This window comes from Montipora capricornis, chromosome 6, assembly GCF_036669925.1.
Source record: "Montipora capricornis isolate CH-2021 chromosome 6, ASM3666992v2, whole genome shotgun sequence".
Lineage (NCBI taxonomy): Eukaryota > Metazoa > Cnidaria > Anthozoa > Scleractinia > Acroporidae > Montipora > Montipora capricornis.
The window spans coordinates 44782535-44797534 of record NC_090888.1 but is presented as its reverse complement, the minus strand read 5'-3'; the positions used below and the strand labels follow the sequence as shown (position 1 = coordinate 44797534).

The 15000-nt window shown below is 37.3% G+C and overlaps 1 protein-coding gene across 1 annotated transcript in view; it reads right to left on the bottom strand.

Moving 5' to 3' along the window:
* The window catches only part of LOC138050556 (mediator of RNA polymerase II transcription subunit 16-like), a 35632-nt gene extending 20821 nt beyond the window's left edge, over nucleotides 1–14811 (bottom strand). Inside the window, exons 1-10 of the mRNA XM_068896878.1 lie at nucleotides 14719–14811; nucleotides 13400–13555; nucleotides 12890–12989; nucleotides 11057–11140; nucleotides 9663–9728; nucleotides 6812–6886; nucleotides 4955–5076; nucleotides 4117–4286; nucleotides 2766–2830; nucleotides 1872–2018 (exon numbers count right to left, since the gene is read on the bottom strand). Coding sequence (XP_068752979.1) covers nucleotides 1872–2018; nucleotides 2766–2830; nucleotides 4117–4286; nucleotides 4955–5076; nucleotides 6812–6886; nucleotides 9663–9728; nucleotides 11057–11140; nucleotides 12890–12989; nucleotides 13400–13555; nucleotides 14719–14808 — 1075 coding nt within the window. The 5' untranslated portion in view covers nucleotides 14809–14811. The remainder of the gene's footprint in view (nucleotides 1–1871; nucleotides 2019–2765; nucleotides 2831–4116; nucleotides 4287–4954; nucleotides 5077–6811; nucleotides 6887–9662; nucleotides 9729–11056; nucleotides 11141–12889; nucleotides 12990–13399; nucleotides 13556–14718) is intronic.
* Between the last annotated feature and the right edge of the window lie 189 nt (nucleotides 14812–15000).

The following is a 15000-nucleotide window of genomic DNA, read 5'->3' as shown; positions in this document are numbered from 1 at the left end:
AGTCAGATTGAGTGTTCAGCTCAGGTTTCTTTTCTTGGATAAAAAGCATTTCGTAAACTAAGCATTCAAATTTCCCACGACATTTCTAAGAATGGTAAATTGTTCCTGAAGATCTTTGTTCTTCTGATTGTGGGCGTCACGCAGGTGTTTTCCGATAGCAGAGTGCTTGTGTTCCTCAATGCGTTGGAAAAGGTGTCGCCAAGTATAGCCAACATAATCCGCATCACACAGATCACATTTGAATTTATAGACAACGCATTGTTGATTTATTAACGGTGGTTTGGCCTCTGCTACTTTGATGTCGTCGGCAATTTTCTTGCTCGTACACACTGGGCACAGATAGCTGTTTATTTTCGTTCCAAGATCGGACAGCTGTCTTCATACAACGTCGGCTGATCTTTGATCCTTGAAAGGCAGAATAATTCGAACGGGTGCATTTGCTTGAACATCGCCAACATGCGGTTGATTTCGCGACTCAATGAATCTCAATGAATCTGCGCCCAGTGTTTACGAGCAAGAAAATTGCTATTATGATTATGATTATGATTATGATTATGATTATGATTATGAAATGATTATGATTATGATTATGATTATGATCATGATTATTATTATTATTATTGAACTTTCGAACTAATAGCAAGCAAGAAATAACTTTCAAAAAGAAACACAATTTTAAATTTGCAAAACATGTTTCGGATGATCGACATCCATCATCAGTTGTGAATACAAGTGAAACCGCTAGACGGTGTTATATAAAAGATAGCTAATAACATGCATAAGTACTGATTAAATAACAACGTGAATAGAAAATACAATGATGAGAAGACAATGGGTATGGACGAGGAAAATTACAGTGAAAGTGTTAAATTGACATGATTAACCTGCTTATTTAATGAGGGTTTTTCCCAACCTATGTGTAAGGCCTCCTTGATTTTTAGTTGAAAAGGCGTGGAGGCGGTGTCAAGGATTGAAAAACACTCCTCCGAGCATAAAGATCTGCATGCTTCTGACCCATTAATGTGCTGAAAGATATGCGAGTTCTTATCCGATGTTAAATGTTCACGAACACGTGTAGCAAGATGTCGGTTTGTTTCGCCGACATAGCAGGCACTACAGCCTGCGCAAGAAAATTTATAAACCACACGGGATCGTGATAATTTGGAAATAGCATCTTTGGCACTGAATAAGTTATTAAAAAATTATCGGGCAAACACTAGCTTTATGTCCAAGTTACTAGCTTGATGTCCAAGTTTCTATTGTAAAAACTTGGACATCAAGCTAGTGTTTGCCCCATACAAGATTAAGAACTTATTCAGTGCCAAAGATGCTATTTCCAAATTATCACGATCCCGTGTGGTTTATAAATTTTCTTGCGCAGGCTGTAGTGCCTGCTATGTCGGCGAAACAAACCGACATCTTGCTACACGTGTTCGTGAACATTTAACATCGGATAAGAACTCGCATATCTTTCAGCACATTAATGGGTCAGAAGCATGCAGATCTTTATGCTCGGAGGAGTGTTTTTCAATCCTTGACACCGCCTCCACGCCTTTTCAACTAAAAATCAAGGAGGCCTTACACATAGGTTGGGAAAAACCCTCATTAAATAAGCAGGTTAATCATGTCAATTTAACACTTTCACTGTAATTTTCCTCGTCCATACCCATTGTCTTCTCATCATTGTATTTTCTATTCACGTTGTTATTTAATCAGTACTTATGCATGTTATTAGCTATCTTTTATATAACACCGACTAGCGGTTTCACTTGTATTCACAACTGACGATGGATGTCGATCATCCGAAACATGTTTTGCAAATTTAAAATTGTGTGTTTCTTTTTGAAAAATATTATTATTATTAACCATACCTGCAAGGTGATGCAGTTTGAACATGCGCAGGTCTCCTGTCATGGTCACCCCTACCACACAACAGCAGCAAGGGGAATAACAGATGGCACCAAGCAAACCTGGGCTACAACCCACTCTTGAAGAGGACGCCCTTTTAGCTAATGAACCTGTTAATAAGATCCAGTCAACACTACAGCTATACATTCATTGCAAAAAAAAAAGGAATAAAAAAGATTTATGAGCACTCACTGTAAAGGATGGGGTGGATATACAGGATGAGGGAGGTTGAGTTAAGGTACATGTACACTGTATGTAAAAAGGAGCTGTTTAAGTAGGTTAAAAGGGGAAATAAATGGAAAAGTGTGGGGGGGGGGGTGGGGAGCGGTAACTAAGGGACAAGTAGAGAGTGTACACTCAAATTGAGAACCCCACAAAAAAGCCATGTCCCTATTTTCGAACTCACCCAGTAAAATAAAATCCCCTTTCAGATGATTCATAATAAACCGAGTTAGAAAAATTAACCAGTTTAAAATAATATCACCTTAGTAAAGAGAAAGTTTCTTGTGAAATAATAAAATTAAATGCAAACTACAAAAATTAACTACAGTTCATAATTATTACGTAAACAAGATCTTTAAAATTAATTCTACAGTAAAACTTGTGTGTCTGTTAATTTTTGTTGAGTCCTAATTATTTTAAACAGAGGTATAAATTATGGCACACACTTAAAGTCATTTAATATTATCTTCAAGCAGATGTGTGCAATAATCCATGTGAAACGTTGTCCCAGCCTGTTTTCCCCACATGAATTTTGCTTTTTCCTTTTTTTCCCCAGGTTCAATCCATTCAGCACTTTTAATGAATTTTCAACTCACAGCTGTGTCAGCAACAACTGGAAATTATTTCATACTCACCAATTTCTGCATCTACTGAACTTTGGAGTTTTGTGGAAAATGAACCATTTCGTAACAGCTTTAAACTGCAAGATAAGGGTCAAGTCACTTTATTTAACATCTAAGCTAAACTACAGTACATGTATTGAACACTGTATGCAGTTCCGTCAGCTCCTATTAAGCTACAACATGTATCTCTGAAAGCCATTTGAAGTATATTTAATTTTCAGTCACTGCTCAGTTTTTATGTATTTAGACCTATACGTGAAGATACCTGGATCAGAGTAAAGCCAAAACAGAAGTCACGTTTCTCACTGAAAATCGCACTGGAAGCTTCAACCCCAAAAGGTGCACATAAATTAACTACTTGAATTGTTTCCTAAATGAAATAGTCCCGCAACTCTTAATCAAACCACTTCTGCAGATCTGGAGGGTCCGAGTTCGAGTACCAGTAAGTGCATTGTACAATTCTTTGTTCCCTATATCTTGTAACCCATAACCCTTATTATAGCTTACTTGCATCTTTGTAAACATTACTTTAATTCTGTATTTATGTGTATATTATTTTCTCTTTTAATAGTGTGAAACAAAATAACTCTGAACCCGAACTGCATGTTTATCGATGAAATAAACATCCTTGCGTGGGTTTGTATTCCGAACACGACAGCTGTTTGTGAAAGTGCGTCTTCGTCATGTAGTTCGTAGTCATGTACTATTGTATTGCTGTCAAGCTACGTGTATTGTTTAGAACAATAAGCAAGCTAATGAGGCAGACGCGTATATCTGTATACGCATATACGCGTATATATATACGCGTATGTTCGTATAACCATACGCGTATAGATATACGCGTATTATGCGCATATTTTGGTTAACGTATTTCTGAGCGGTACTGTATGCTGTAATGTTGTAACTGAATGGATCAGTGCCTGAATACAGAAACCGATAAGGTGATACATGTACGAAACATCAAGGACATGTGCTGCGAATTGCACAAGACAGAGCTTGAGGGAAGGTATACATGTAGGTGTTTTCATTCCTTTTTAGGGGATTGATTGGTAGAGTGCATATTCAACCAAGGTAAAATGAGAGGAGAACGGATTTTACTGACAACATAATTATACATGTGTGACTGAAAAAAGCCGAATTAAAGAAAAACTTCAAACATTCATACTAAGACCTGAATACTGCTGTAACAGTAGAATGTAGCTGATCTGACAAAATGAACTTTTCAAGTCAAATACTCAGGAAAACAACAAAACACAGTATGTCTATATCACAGTGCATTAATCCCAGTTCTGCTCCCTTGAAAAATGATAATAGGTACTGTAATATAACAGTGTAGCAATAATATATAAAACACAACAAATACCAAGTTAATAACTGAAGTCTGTCATCATCATATTGTACCAAAAGTATTGATGCAGGATATGTCAACAGGTTACTGGTCGGTGACAAGTCCACTTTGGGTGTCGGTAGCCTTGGCAGACAAAGGGACACGATGTTGGCAGGATCTTTGTAAGTTTTGATGATGGTCCATTCCTAGGGGACAAAAACCATGACCATGGAAATCAAGTCATTGCTAATAATACAGAGGACTTGCCTTACTCATACAGTTGTAAGTGTACCATGTAGTTGGAGAAACTGCGGCGACTTAAGAAGACAACGTACGGTAGAATTATGTTTTAATTCACTAGTAATGAGTGATAACTAAAAAATTATTACCACAAGCTCAATTCCTCCACAACATCATAACTTAAATTGTAGTTGTAGGGAAATGCTAAAATGATAAATATGTACACGGCAAACTGTCGAGATCTGTCATTTTTGGTCGTAATCCTTATGTTATCCTCTTTTCTTCACATTTTTGTTCTTTTTTGAGGCACCATTGTGTTAAGTGATCCCTAGAGTAAAACAAATAATCTTATAAAATTATCCAAGCTTAATACAAAACATTGAGAAATACACCCATAAGTTGAGAAACAGATGTGTTCTAGAGGCAGACTGCTCACAGGGAATCTAAAGGGTCAACCTAGAATTGGTGCCATGCATTTAAAATCCAAAGTTTATGGCTTGATTTGTCAGGTCAGTTGTTAAGCTTTGTCTAATACATGTATATGCATGCATTTGAACCCTACGCCAACCTCTTATAATTTGAAACACAGCTGATTAACATTTTGTTTACTGTCAAGTCTGACTTATATACTCACATATACACTGTAGTTCGTCATGTACGGATGGAGATGTGATGCTATTTCCTGTTGGAATCTCTCATGAACCTGCACCTTTCCTTTCTTCATTTCCCAACGTTTTATACAACTTCCATTTTTGCCTATCAATTGTAATCAGTAAAACTAATAGGTTACCAAAATTAATTATTAAAAAAAGAAGCTACTAGCCAAATATTACTTTGTCCAACAATAAAAGTATAAGGTGCTGCCTTGACTCTCTTGTTTTTCCCTTCCTTTGGCACTAGATTTTCCTGAGCATGCATAAGATTTCACTCTCCATAATTATATAAGAAAAAGACTTCAAAAATCAACATATTTTATTTTAAAAAATTACGTACTTACATCTTTAACCAATTCCCCCAAAGATTAAAACTTATAGATTTTCATCTGTCTAACATCAGACAATAATAATTATTTAATTCAACTTTATAATTATGTCCAAACTAAGATAAACATACTACTGATTCATCTGCTTTAATCCTGTTGACCACAATTTTCGCTCCATATCTGCTACGATAATGTATTTACACTTTTGAAGTTACTGCCTAATGTTAAAAAGGTGGCCTCCATTTTAGTCAGTGAGGCTCCATGTCATAGCTGACTTGCTTGCATGCCTCAATAGTGTATTCTTTTTCTGTCAGTTGCATATGCTGATTAGTAACTGTTTTTTAGCTTTTATTTTTACTGGTGCCAACAATGAACCATCACCTGCTGCTTAAGATACTGGATAATGTCAGTAGTACATGTACATAGAGGGTAGTACATAGAGGATATTACAAGGCTGCCCGCAGAAGTGTGGTTTTCCGCTGGCTGAGGAACGCAAGAAGCGGAAAACGTTTTTCTCACACATGGCTGGGAGTCTGGGTACAGGTCTGCGGGGGGTTTTCAGGTCACATGGCTCGTGTAAAGTTCCAGTTTTTGTTTTGCCATCCGCCATTGCCTGACACGCCCCACCCACCCATGAAGTACTTGTAAAATGTTTTAGTTGAGGTGATCTTATTCTCATTGTAAGACAATTATGTTCTTGTTAATAAAGGTCAGGCTGTGTGGTTGGGCTTGCCACGGCTCCCAGAAGTGTGTTAGAAATGAAATTTCTCTTAGAGTGTTGAAAAATATTTCACTTGTTCGCTGCACTCACTCGTGAAATATTTTTCAACACTAATGAAACACTATATAAACAATATAAACACCAATGAAATACTAAATCATTTCACGGAAGGCACCAAAAGGCGCAATCTTTGTGTGTAACCATAGCAATTACAGTGATCTTTTCACGTGTGAAGATATCATGTTTTCGTACAAAAGCTCACTTGGTATTTCAGTGGTGTTTATATAATAGATCCGGCGCAGGGTTTTCAAATGCGTGACGAAAGTAATTAGCAAACTGCTTTGGTTTTGCATTACATGTACTTCCCTCAGTGATTGGTTTGAAGTTGTAGCACCATACTTTGGTTTTGGTTTTACGACACTCCATTGAAACTCACTCTAAAGTACTTTCTTTCTACAATCATGGTCAAAAGTGTTGGGAAGGTAGCTTCATTTTACAGATAACCCCCCTCCCCCTTATCAATGTTGGATTTTCCAGGGAAAAAAATGGTGACTTTTCTTACCTGAAGAACTCCAACATTGAATATAGGGGAGGAGGGCCACAAGAGCATGGTACAATGTATTTCCCAAATGCTTCAGCCAATAGTTAGAATAATCGAATTAGGTGTGAAGTGAACTGTCGATACCCGCAACCTTCTCAACAACTTTTGACCACGATTGTAGTTCCCGGCAGTTTGACTCAACAAATTATTGTAATACTTATTGTTATTATCCTACATGTATATGTACCTGTTGTGCACACCAGAATTGCTTCACCAGAGTTCTTGGACATAAATTGGAGATTATTTACATGATATTCAGCAACTGCAAATCACAAAAAAAATCTGAGCTGTTTTGACACAACAAGCACAATGCATCTAAATTACGTGTACCTGTACACAACCAATGATACAGCTGACGTTACGATCACAGCTTGACCTTTACTGTAATCTTAACAAAAAAAAGATCAATTCCAAGAATTCTGATCCAAATTCATCCAAATACCACATTATGCACCCGTAACAAGGATGGCACTAAGAATTTTCAATTTGGGTCCTGGGGCCTGCATGTCTGGCCAAATTGGGGTCCCAAGCATTTTTGGGGGTCCCAAAATCTTGGTGACCTTCTCCGAGAAATAGAGTATTTTTTTAGGTAATGAGAAAGAGAGAGTAACCAACTTTCTAATCTTTAAGACAGTACTTAGTACTGTAACTAGTACCAATAATAATAATAATAATAATGTCATGTGACGTTAATTTTTGACAAATAAATAGACTTAGACAGTGCTCAATGTCATGTACATTGTATAATTGAGGTGTTCCTATCCAGCATTGTCATGGGCAGCTTTGAACTGTTCTTGTTGAAGCAACACTGCTGCTGTACTTTTGTGATCCACCTGATTCATGTACCGTACAAGTGCCAATCACTGGAAATCTTTGCGTCCTGTCGTGGGCACGTTCTTCTTTCCACCTTTTACCTGGCCCTTACAAATCATAGACAACTTATCGTCCAAATTCCTTTGCAACCATCCAAACTCTTTCAGCCAATTTTAGCCAAAAAATCTTTATCTAAAAATGACCATGTCTTCAACCTTTCTCAGTTCCTTTTCAAGAAGTGTGAGCACTTGTATTTCTCAATCGATCAAACAATCAATGAGCAAACAAATGGCAGGAGCTCAATTACGTTTCCTGGACGTTTAATCATCTTCACCAGTCTCCTTTGCACAGCTAAATCCAATATGGCAACCACTATGTTACTTTAATTTTTTTTTTTTTTTTTTCTTTCGCATCTCGCCCAGTTGCCCAAACAACAGATATACTGACAAATCAAAGCAAGTTGTTTGAGTTATTTAATACATGTACAGTAAAGGTCGAAGATATGCGGCCCAAAATGGGCGTGTAAAACACGCCTGTGTGTCAAACATGCACGCGTCTGCGTTTTTGACACGCGCATGAAATACGCGCATAAAGCAAAGCTCATTAGTATGTATGAGTTAGCCCATTGTCGACCTATTGCGGTTAGATCATTGTTAGTTTTAATAGCTTTTTACTGTACAAATGTATATGGCAATGGCTATTCAGCTGAACATCGTTTGGCAAACCCAGCACCGTGTTTGTTTCAGTTCACAGGTAAACATGTGGAAATAAGTAGCGGGGTATTCTTGATTTTAAAAAAAAATGTAACAATTCGCTCGCGCAATATTTATGTCAGGCGCATGAAAATGTTAAAACTTTCCCGTTTTCAGCACTTTCTTAAGCCTTGTGGAACCAGTGATATGAAAATTCAAAACTTCTTGTCGCGAAATCGTCAGAAGAATCGATTGTCACACATACATATATCAATGTCGCGTGTCTTTGTAAAAATGAGAGAGATACAATCCGCTTGCAAAAACTCGTCTTGTCAGGCGCGTCAAAATGAATTTCATTTCAAATAAGAGGTTAAACAACGGAACATTTTCCCGTTTCAAGCGCTTTCCTACGCCTTAAAGAACCAGAGATATGAAAATTCAAAACTTCTTGTCGCGAAATCGTCAAAAGAATCGGTTATCTCACATGGCGCGTCGCTTGTCTTTATTGACATAACGTACATACAATTTGCTCGCAAAAACTCATAGTCTGGCGCGTCAAAATGAATTCAAATTCCAATAAGAGCTCCAAGAAGGGAACATTTTCCCGTTTCAAGCGCTTTCCTACGCCTTAAAGAACCAGAGATCTTGTCGCGAAATCGTCAAAAGAATCGCCTTGCATCCTGGGACACATTAAAATTTTGATGATCACTTTTTTTTGGATTTTATATAATTTGCGTAAAAATGCACGATTTCTGCGTTAACACGATCTCTGTGTAAGCTTGAAGAAGGCTATGTGTATGTGAACAACTCATACAACATTTACAAGTAACAAATTTTATTAATATTAACATTCACAACAATATTGACAATTACAATTATAACAATTATGTAGCTGTATCAAATATTTTTGCCAACTGTCCAAATTTAAAATAAAGTTGGATAGTTTTTGCAGGAATGTTTACTTCAGCTTTGAACAAACTGTCCAATTTGAGAAAAATCTGTATTCTTTCCATCAACCAATCAAATGTAAAGACAGATAAGAGAACTGAGTATTGGCCAATCAGGTTGCAGCTATTTTAACCATGCAACGTTTTTGGGCCACGGACAGACACCAGAAGTGAACATGTTGCTTGCTAGGGCAGTGGTTTCTCTCAGATTTTTTAACTTATCATCCCTAACAGTGAGAACAAACCATTTTTTAGAAGCTATTTCAAAATTGGACAGCATGTAGTCCTACGGTATTACATATACTTATTAACATCTCAAGTAACAATCCGGTGTCACTCTGAAAATCTTTAGGATGGTGGTTAGAGAGAGCTGCCTGGCTATAATCAGTGTTTGACACTAACGCTTGCCCGATTGTCAGGGGCAAGCGAAATATATCCATGGGCAAGTGAAACAACTCTAAGACTTGCCTGATCGGGCAATCAGAATTTTTGGTCAACTAATATTTTGCGGAACAATTTGATTTGCAAAAAGAAAATTAATTTTGTGGTGTAAAGCACAAAATTCACATAATCAAAGAGAACTTACAGTCTTGTTCAGTGTGCGAATGAGGAAACAGGCAGGGAAGAGGATCTGACAAAATCTGACAGCCATCTAAAAAATAATGAGATGCATGTTTCATGACCAAATCATATCACAGGATTGAACAGGATTTGAACCTTGAAATAAAGTAACTATGTAACTGTGACAATCTAAAATCTCAACATGCTTGAGTCTTTGCTCAGTTCAAATATGTCATCATGGCAGGGTTTGTAAAGTAGCGACCATATTTCTGAAAGCACCAGACATGACACTTTTTGGCACCAACATGCGAGCTACCTAGGGGGGTCTAGGGGGAGTTGGGGGCATCCCCTCCCTCCAAAATAAATTTTTAATAGAACTGTCAGAAACGTTGTTTCCAGTGTTCCTGGAACCCAAGAATCAGTTTCCCAGGAAACTCTCTGGAGTTCTCTCAAATTTTCTTTAACAAATAACAGTAAATGAAAAATTAAACAAACCTCTCAAAATTAATATTGCATGTATCAAAACCCTGTCATAGTCTTCATGTTCACATTTTCTTCAGATTTTACTTAGGAGTCCACTTTTAAAACAAAATGATTATCTGCTCCCAGTTGGCTTGATAGCTCAGCAATTATTGGTTATTATAAGTACTGCATCACTATAGCAGAGGCCATGGTTCAAATCCTCCATGCATTCTTTTGTTACTGCTAAAGTACTAACCTACATGTACATGTACATAACTGTGATGATACACGTACATGTGTATGAAGTCTCAACACAATAACTCCACGGGTTCCAAAATATATTAAATGTCAACTCTTTGTCGGCAAGAAAGGTTTCACCCAAGTGATATTTACAGCTGTATGTTTCAATTCTCTTTGGGCAGGTTATTTAAACAAAGTCAAGCTAGGACTGCACTTTTTTAAAAACTATTTTTACCTTCAGTACTTTTTAGAACTAAGAAGTAAGATTCTTCAAGAAGAATATTTTTTCCCTCTTTGTTCTTAACCCATTGACCCTGGGAGTACAGTGTAAGACTTAACAGATTTTACTCTGTCTAACACCAGATGATTTGACTTGGGCATCCAAGGGCATTTGAAGTGTCAATGAGTTCTGTCCCCTCTCTTTAACACCCAAACCGGCCTAAACCAACCAGACTTTAGTATTTTACTCTGTCTAATGCAAGAAGATTTTACTCATCGATGTCCCCATTAACCCTTTAACACCCAAACCGACCTAAACCGATCATACTTAGTATTTTACTCTGTCTAATGCCAGACGATTTTACGCGTGAATGGGGAACCCCCAGGAGTCAATGGGTTAATTTATCACCACTAACACCACTGGAGTCCATTTGTAAGTATTGGACAACCCTCCCACTCTTAGGCTTGGCTAAGTCTATATTACTTTTGGAAATCAACCTGGTATTCCAGACAAGGAGACTCTGTAGAACTGAACAGCACTGCATGATTCACCATCATTTGCTACAACTATTACTTTTCCCACTACACAAAAAAATGCAAAAGAGAAAATAAAAATTAATAAAAATTAACACAACTCTTTGACTTCAAAGGCTAGGCTGAAATTGCAGCATTAGTGTTTGAAAGGATAATGGAAATAAATTATAGTCCTTCTTTATACGATCAAAGCCGTGGTCTGGAATTTCCGATATGATGCTGCACATGCTACATGTATCTCAAACAGTCATTAATAGTAACAATATTATTTAACTTTTTAATGTTGACTGCTGGCATCATGATAAAAAACGTAGTACATTATAGACGAGTATGTTTCTGTATTGGAGATTTTACTCAGTCTAACACCATACAATTTTACTCATCAGTGCACTGGGGCCAACTCAGGCAAGAAAGGGTTAAGGAAAAATCTGGTTTATCAACGGAGTTGATAATGTAAATTGCCACCGTACAGAGATTCTAAAAGCTGACGTTTCGAGCGTTAGCCCTTCGTCAGAGCGAATCGAGGGATTATGGGTTACGTGTAGTTTTTATAGTAGAGTAGGAGCTACGCTATTGGTGGTAACATGGCAACGTGAAAAATAGGAATATATTAGTTAAATGAAAAGCGTTCGTTAATACCGTGAGGATTAAGGGTGCCGATTTGAAAGATGAATTTTTGTTCCAGATTCTTGCGGCTTTCCGTCGTACCTAGATGTAGGGAAAGGCCGCAGATAGCCATGTGTTTTTTGGAGTGGTTAGGCAGATTAAAATGGCGAGCGACTGGCTTGGATGCATCCTTGTCATTCTTTTCAACATCGCGAAGGTGTTCGCGGAATCGGTCGCCTAGTCGTCTACCTGTCTCACCAATGTATAATTTATTGCATAACGTGCAGGTTATGCAATAAATGACATTTGCGGAGGTACATGTGAAACAATCGGTGATCTTAACAGATCGCTTAGGTCCCGATATCTTGCTAGTGTTAACAATGAAAAGACAAGTTTTGCATCGTGAGCGCGCGCATTTGAAAGTGCCGGGTTGCTCGTTAGTTTTGAGCGCGCTTCTAACTAAAAAGTTGCCTACGTTTTTGTCGCGTTTGAATGAAATAAGTGGAGGTTGCGAAAGATTCTACCAGTCTCGGGATCATTTTGGAGTAATTTAAAATTACTAAGAATGATGCTTTTGACTGCGTGATTATGAGGATGGAAAGTGAGGGTAAATGGAATTCTGTCATTCTTATCTTTTTGTGACGTTTGTAGTGATGACTGTCGATCAAATTGTTGGGCGCGATGATGGCCCGCTTTGACCACAGAGACAGGATAGCCACGTTCTTCGAAGAACTGGCACATCTCCTCTGATTTGCTGGAAAAATCGGAGTCATCACTACATAGACGTCGAAGTCTAAGAAATTGAGAATAAGGGATGGAGTTCTTGACATGTGATGGATGTGACGATGAATACAACAAATAACTGTGTGAATCAGTAGGTTTGTAGTGCACACTAGTACATAGCGCGTTGCCTCTAATAGAAACGTTGATATCTAGAAAAGCCAATGAAGTTTCCGAAGTTTCCGAAATTTCCCAGGTATATTTATTATTATTATTATTATTATTATTATTATAATTTATTACTTTCATTTAAGGAAAAATCCACTGGCAATGGATATCATGCATACAGTACATGTACATGTATCAACCTTTTGTTAATTTAAATAATTTATTATGTAAGGCAAAAGTTATTATTAATAAGTACATAATAATTTATCATGTATTACTGCAACGGTACTAAACTGCACTTACTGTTTGTAAATGCGAGATCAGCCACAGCAACTCTTGCACGCACTGTTGCCAAGCATTTTCTCGTTATTTGTATTTCTGGTTTTATGGTTGTCACACAAATCTAGAAGGAAAAGAAAACAGTAATTTTCAATGACTACAAGTACATACAGCTGTAATTTGCTTCTAATTACAAACAACCACAGATTAAAGGAAGAGTTTAGAGTTGGCACATTGTAAGAACTTTTGACTTACCGGTATCTTGAACCCACAGCATAAAATTAATAAAGGAGAGCAAGTAAATGCATGACAGCAGGGATTTGTATATGTACAGTGTAAGGCGAACAGGTTGAATACTACTTGGTTTTCATTCAGATTTTTTTTAGTAAAGAAACCATTTGTATAAGAATGGCCATCATTTCTCGCTCAATTAAGAAGCACAACAATACTATTAGCCTTTGTGATGAAATGTGAATATTACACATAGATAAGACTACAAGAAAATTCAGAACAAAAAAATTAATATTGACTTACAAGCCCTGTTTCACTGATGGCCACCCATCCATCTTTGGCTCTCATCCCTTCAATCTCTACCAAAGGATGTTTGCTTTTATTGGTCTTAAAGCGCTCTCCAAGCTTCTTGGGAATAACTGAATGCTGTGGATCATCGCCGTGAAGGGTAAAAAGGTTCTGTTGATAAAAAAGGAAACATACATGAAATTAAGGGGTCTGTCAGACAAAAACATCAACCATTTCATGTACTTCCAACAGTGGAACTTTTCAATTTTACTACCCGGTTACTTTAATTTCTTATAATATTAACTTTTTCCTACATACAACAGTACATTGTCAAGGGGAGATCCTCTGAGAGAAACGGGTTTACTTAACAATCGCATACAGTACAACTGTTTATCCCTGTTCAGACTCTCACTTTGGTACAGCGTAAATGACAATTTAATTTATATCCAACACAATGACTTATAATTCTCTGGCTAATGCCAGACGATCATGTTCAAAATTGTTCACTGCCCTGACCTCTTCAGTTTTTCCCCTCTACAAATTTGTACCAAACACTGCATTTTTATTAACCCAGTGACCTCTCAGGTGCCCCAGGATGTCCCCAGTTGACGAATGAAATCATCTGGTGTTAGACGGAATAAAATCTGTTAAGTCTCACTCCCAGAGTCACTGGGTAAAGGAGTCAAGAATATTGAACTCTAGGTCTCACATTAGAGACCTTAAGATCTACGACGACGTCGATGACAACGCCACAAAACAATGACATCATTGGTTAAAAGAGCATAAAAAATTGTGCTGCATAAAATTATGTGGCATGGTTTTAAGCTCATATTTTTGCAGTACTCTGCATGACAGTGACGTGAAATCACCAAATTAATTTTAGGTTCTGATGACGACGTGAGCATGCAACAGAAGATGTCATTCTCTATTTTTAGCATAAAACTGTGCTCGTACCGTTTATTTTTAGGATACTTCGCACACACTGTAGACATGAACGAGATGGAAAAATCTCAAAAAGACATACTGGACAAAGTTATATTATTTTTGAGCTGGTGTTTTCGTCAATGTCACTATCGTACAGTAGATCTTAAGGTCCATGTTGTAGAGTGCAGGCCAAAACTTGGAGGGAAAGGGAGAGGTGAATTAAATCCAGACCCCAAGTTTTATGCTACATATGTTTCCATTGTAACTTGCATATTAGATGTTTCCACTCACTTCGCACAATTTATTGCAGAAAATTTTACCACATTATTAAATTAACAAAATGCACACTCGAGTTATCAGGGACATGATGGAAAAAAAATACTAATAGACCTTACAGTATTTGTACATACCTTGATCCCAGTATCAATCCAAGAGATTGCTACCAATCTTTCTCCTTCACCAACATCAACAGTACAAATGCATTCCCAGTCATTTACCATGTGATCCTAGAATGGACAGAAAGCAATGGTTGGTTTGCTTATGGATATGTTTTGAAAAAAAAATAATTGTTTGTTCTCCCTTAAATAGAATGCTGGTGGTTGAGATGATTATGGCATACACTGATCTAGGAGCTCCTACTAAGGCTGGCTTGTCCCCAGATAATTTTTTTTTTAATAAGCTTGTAGACTTGT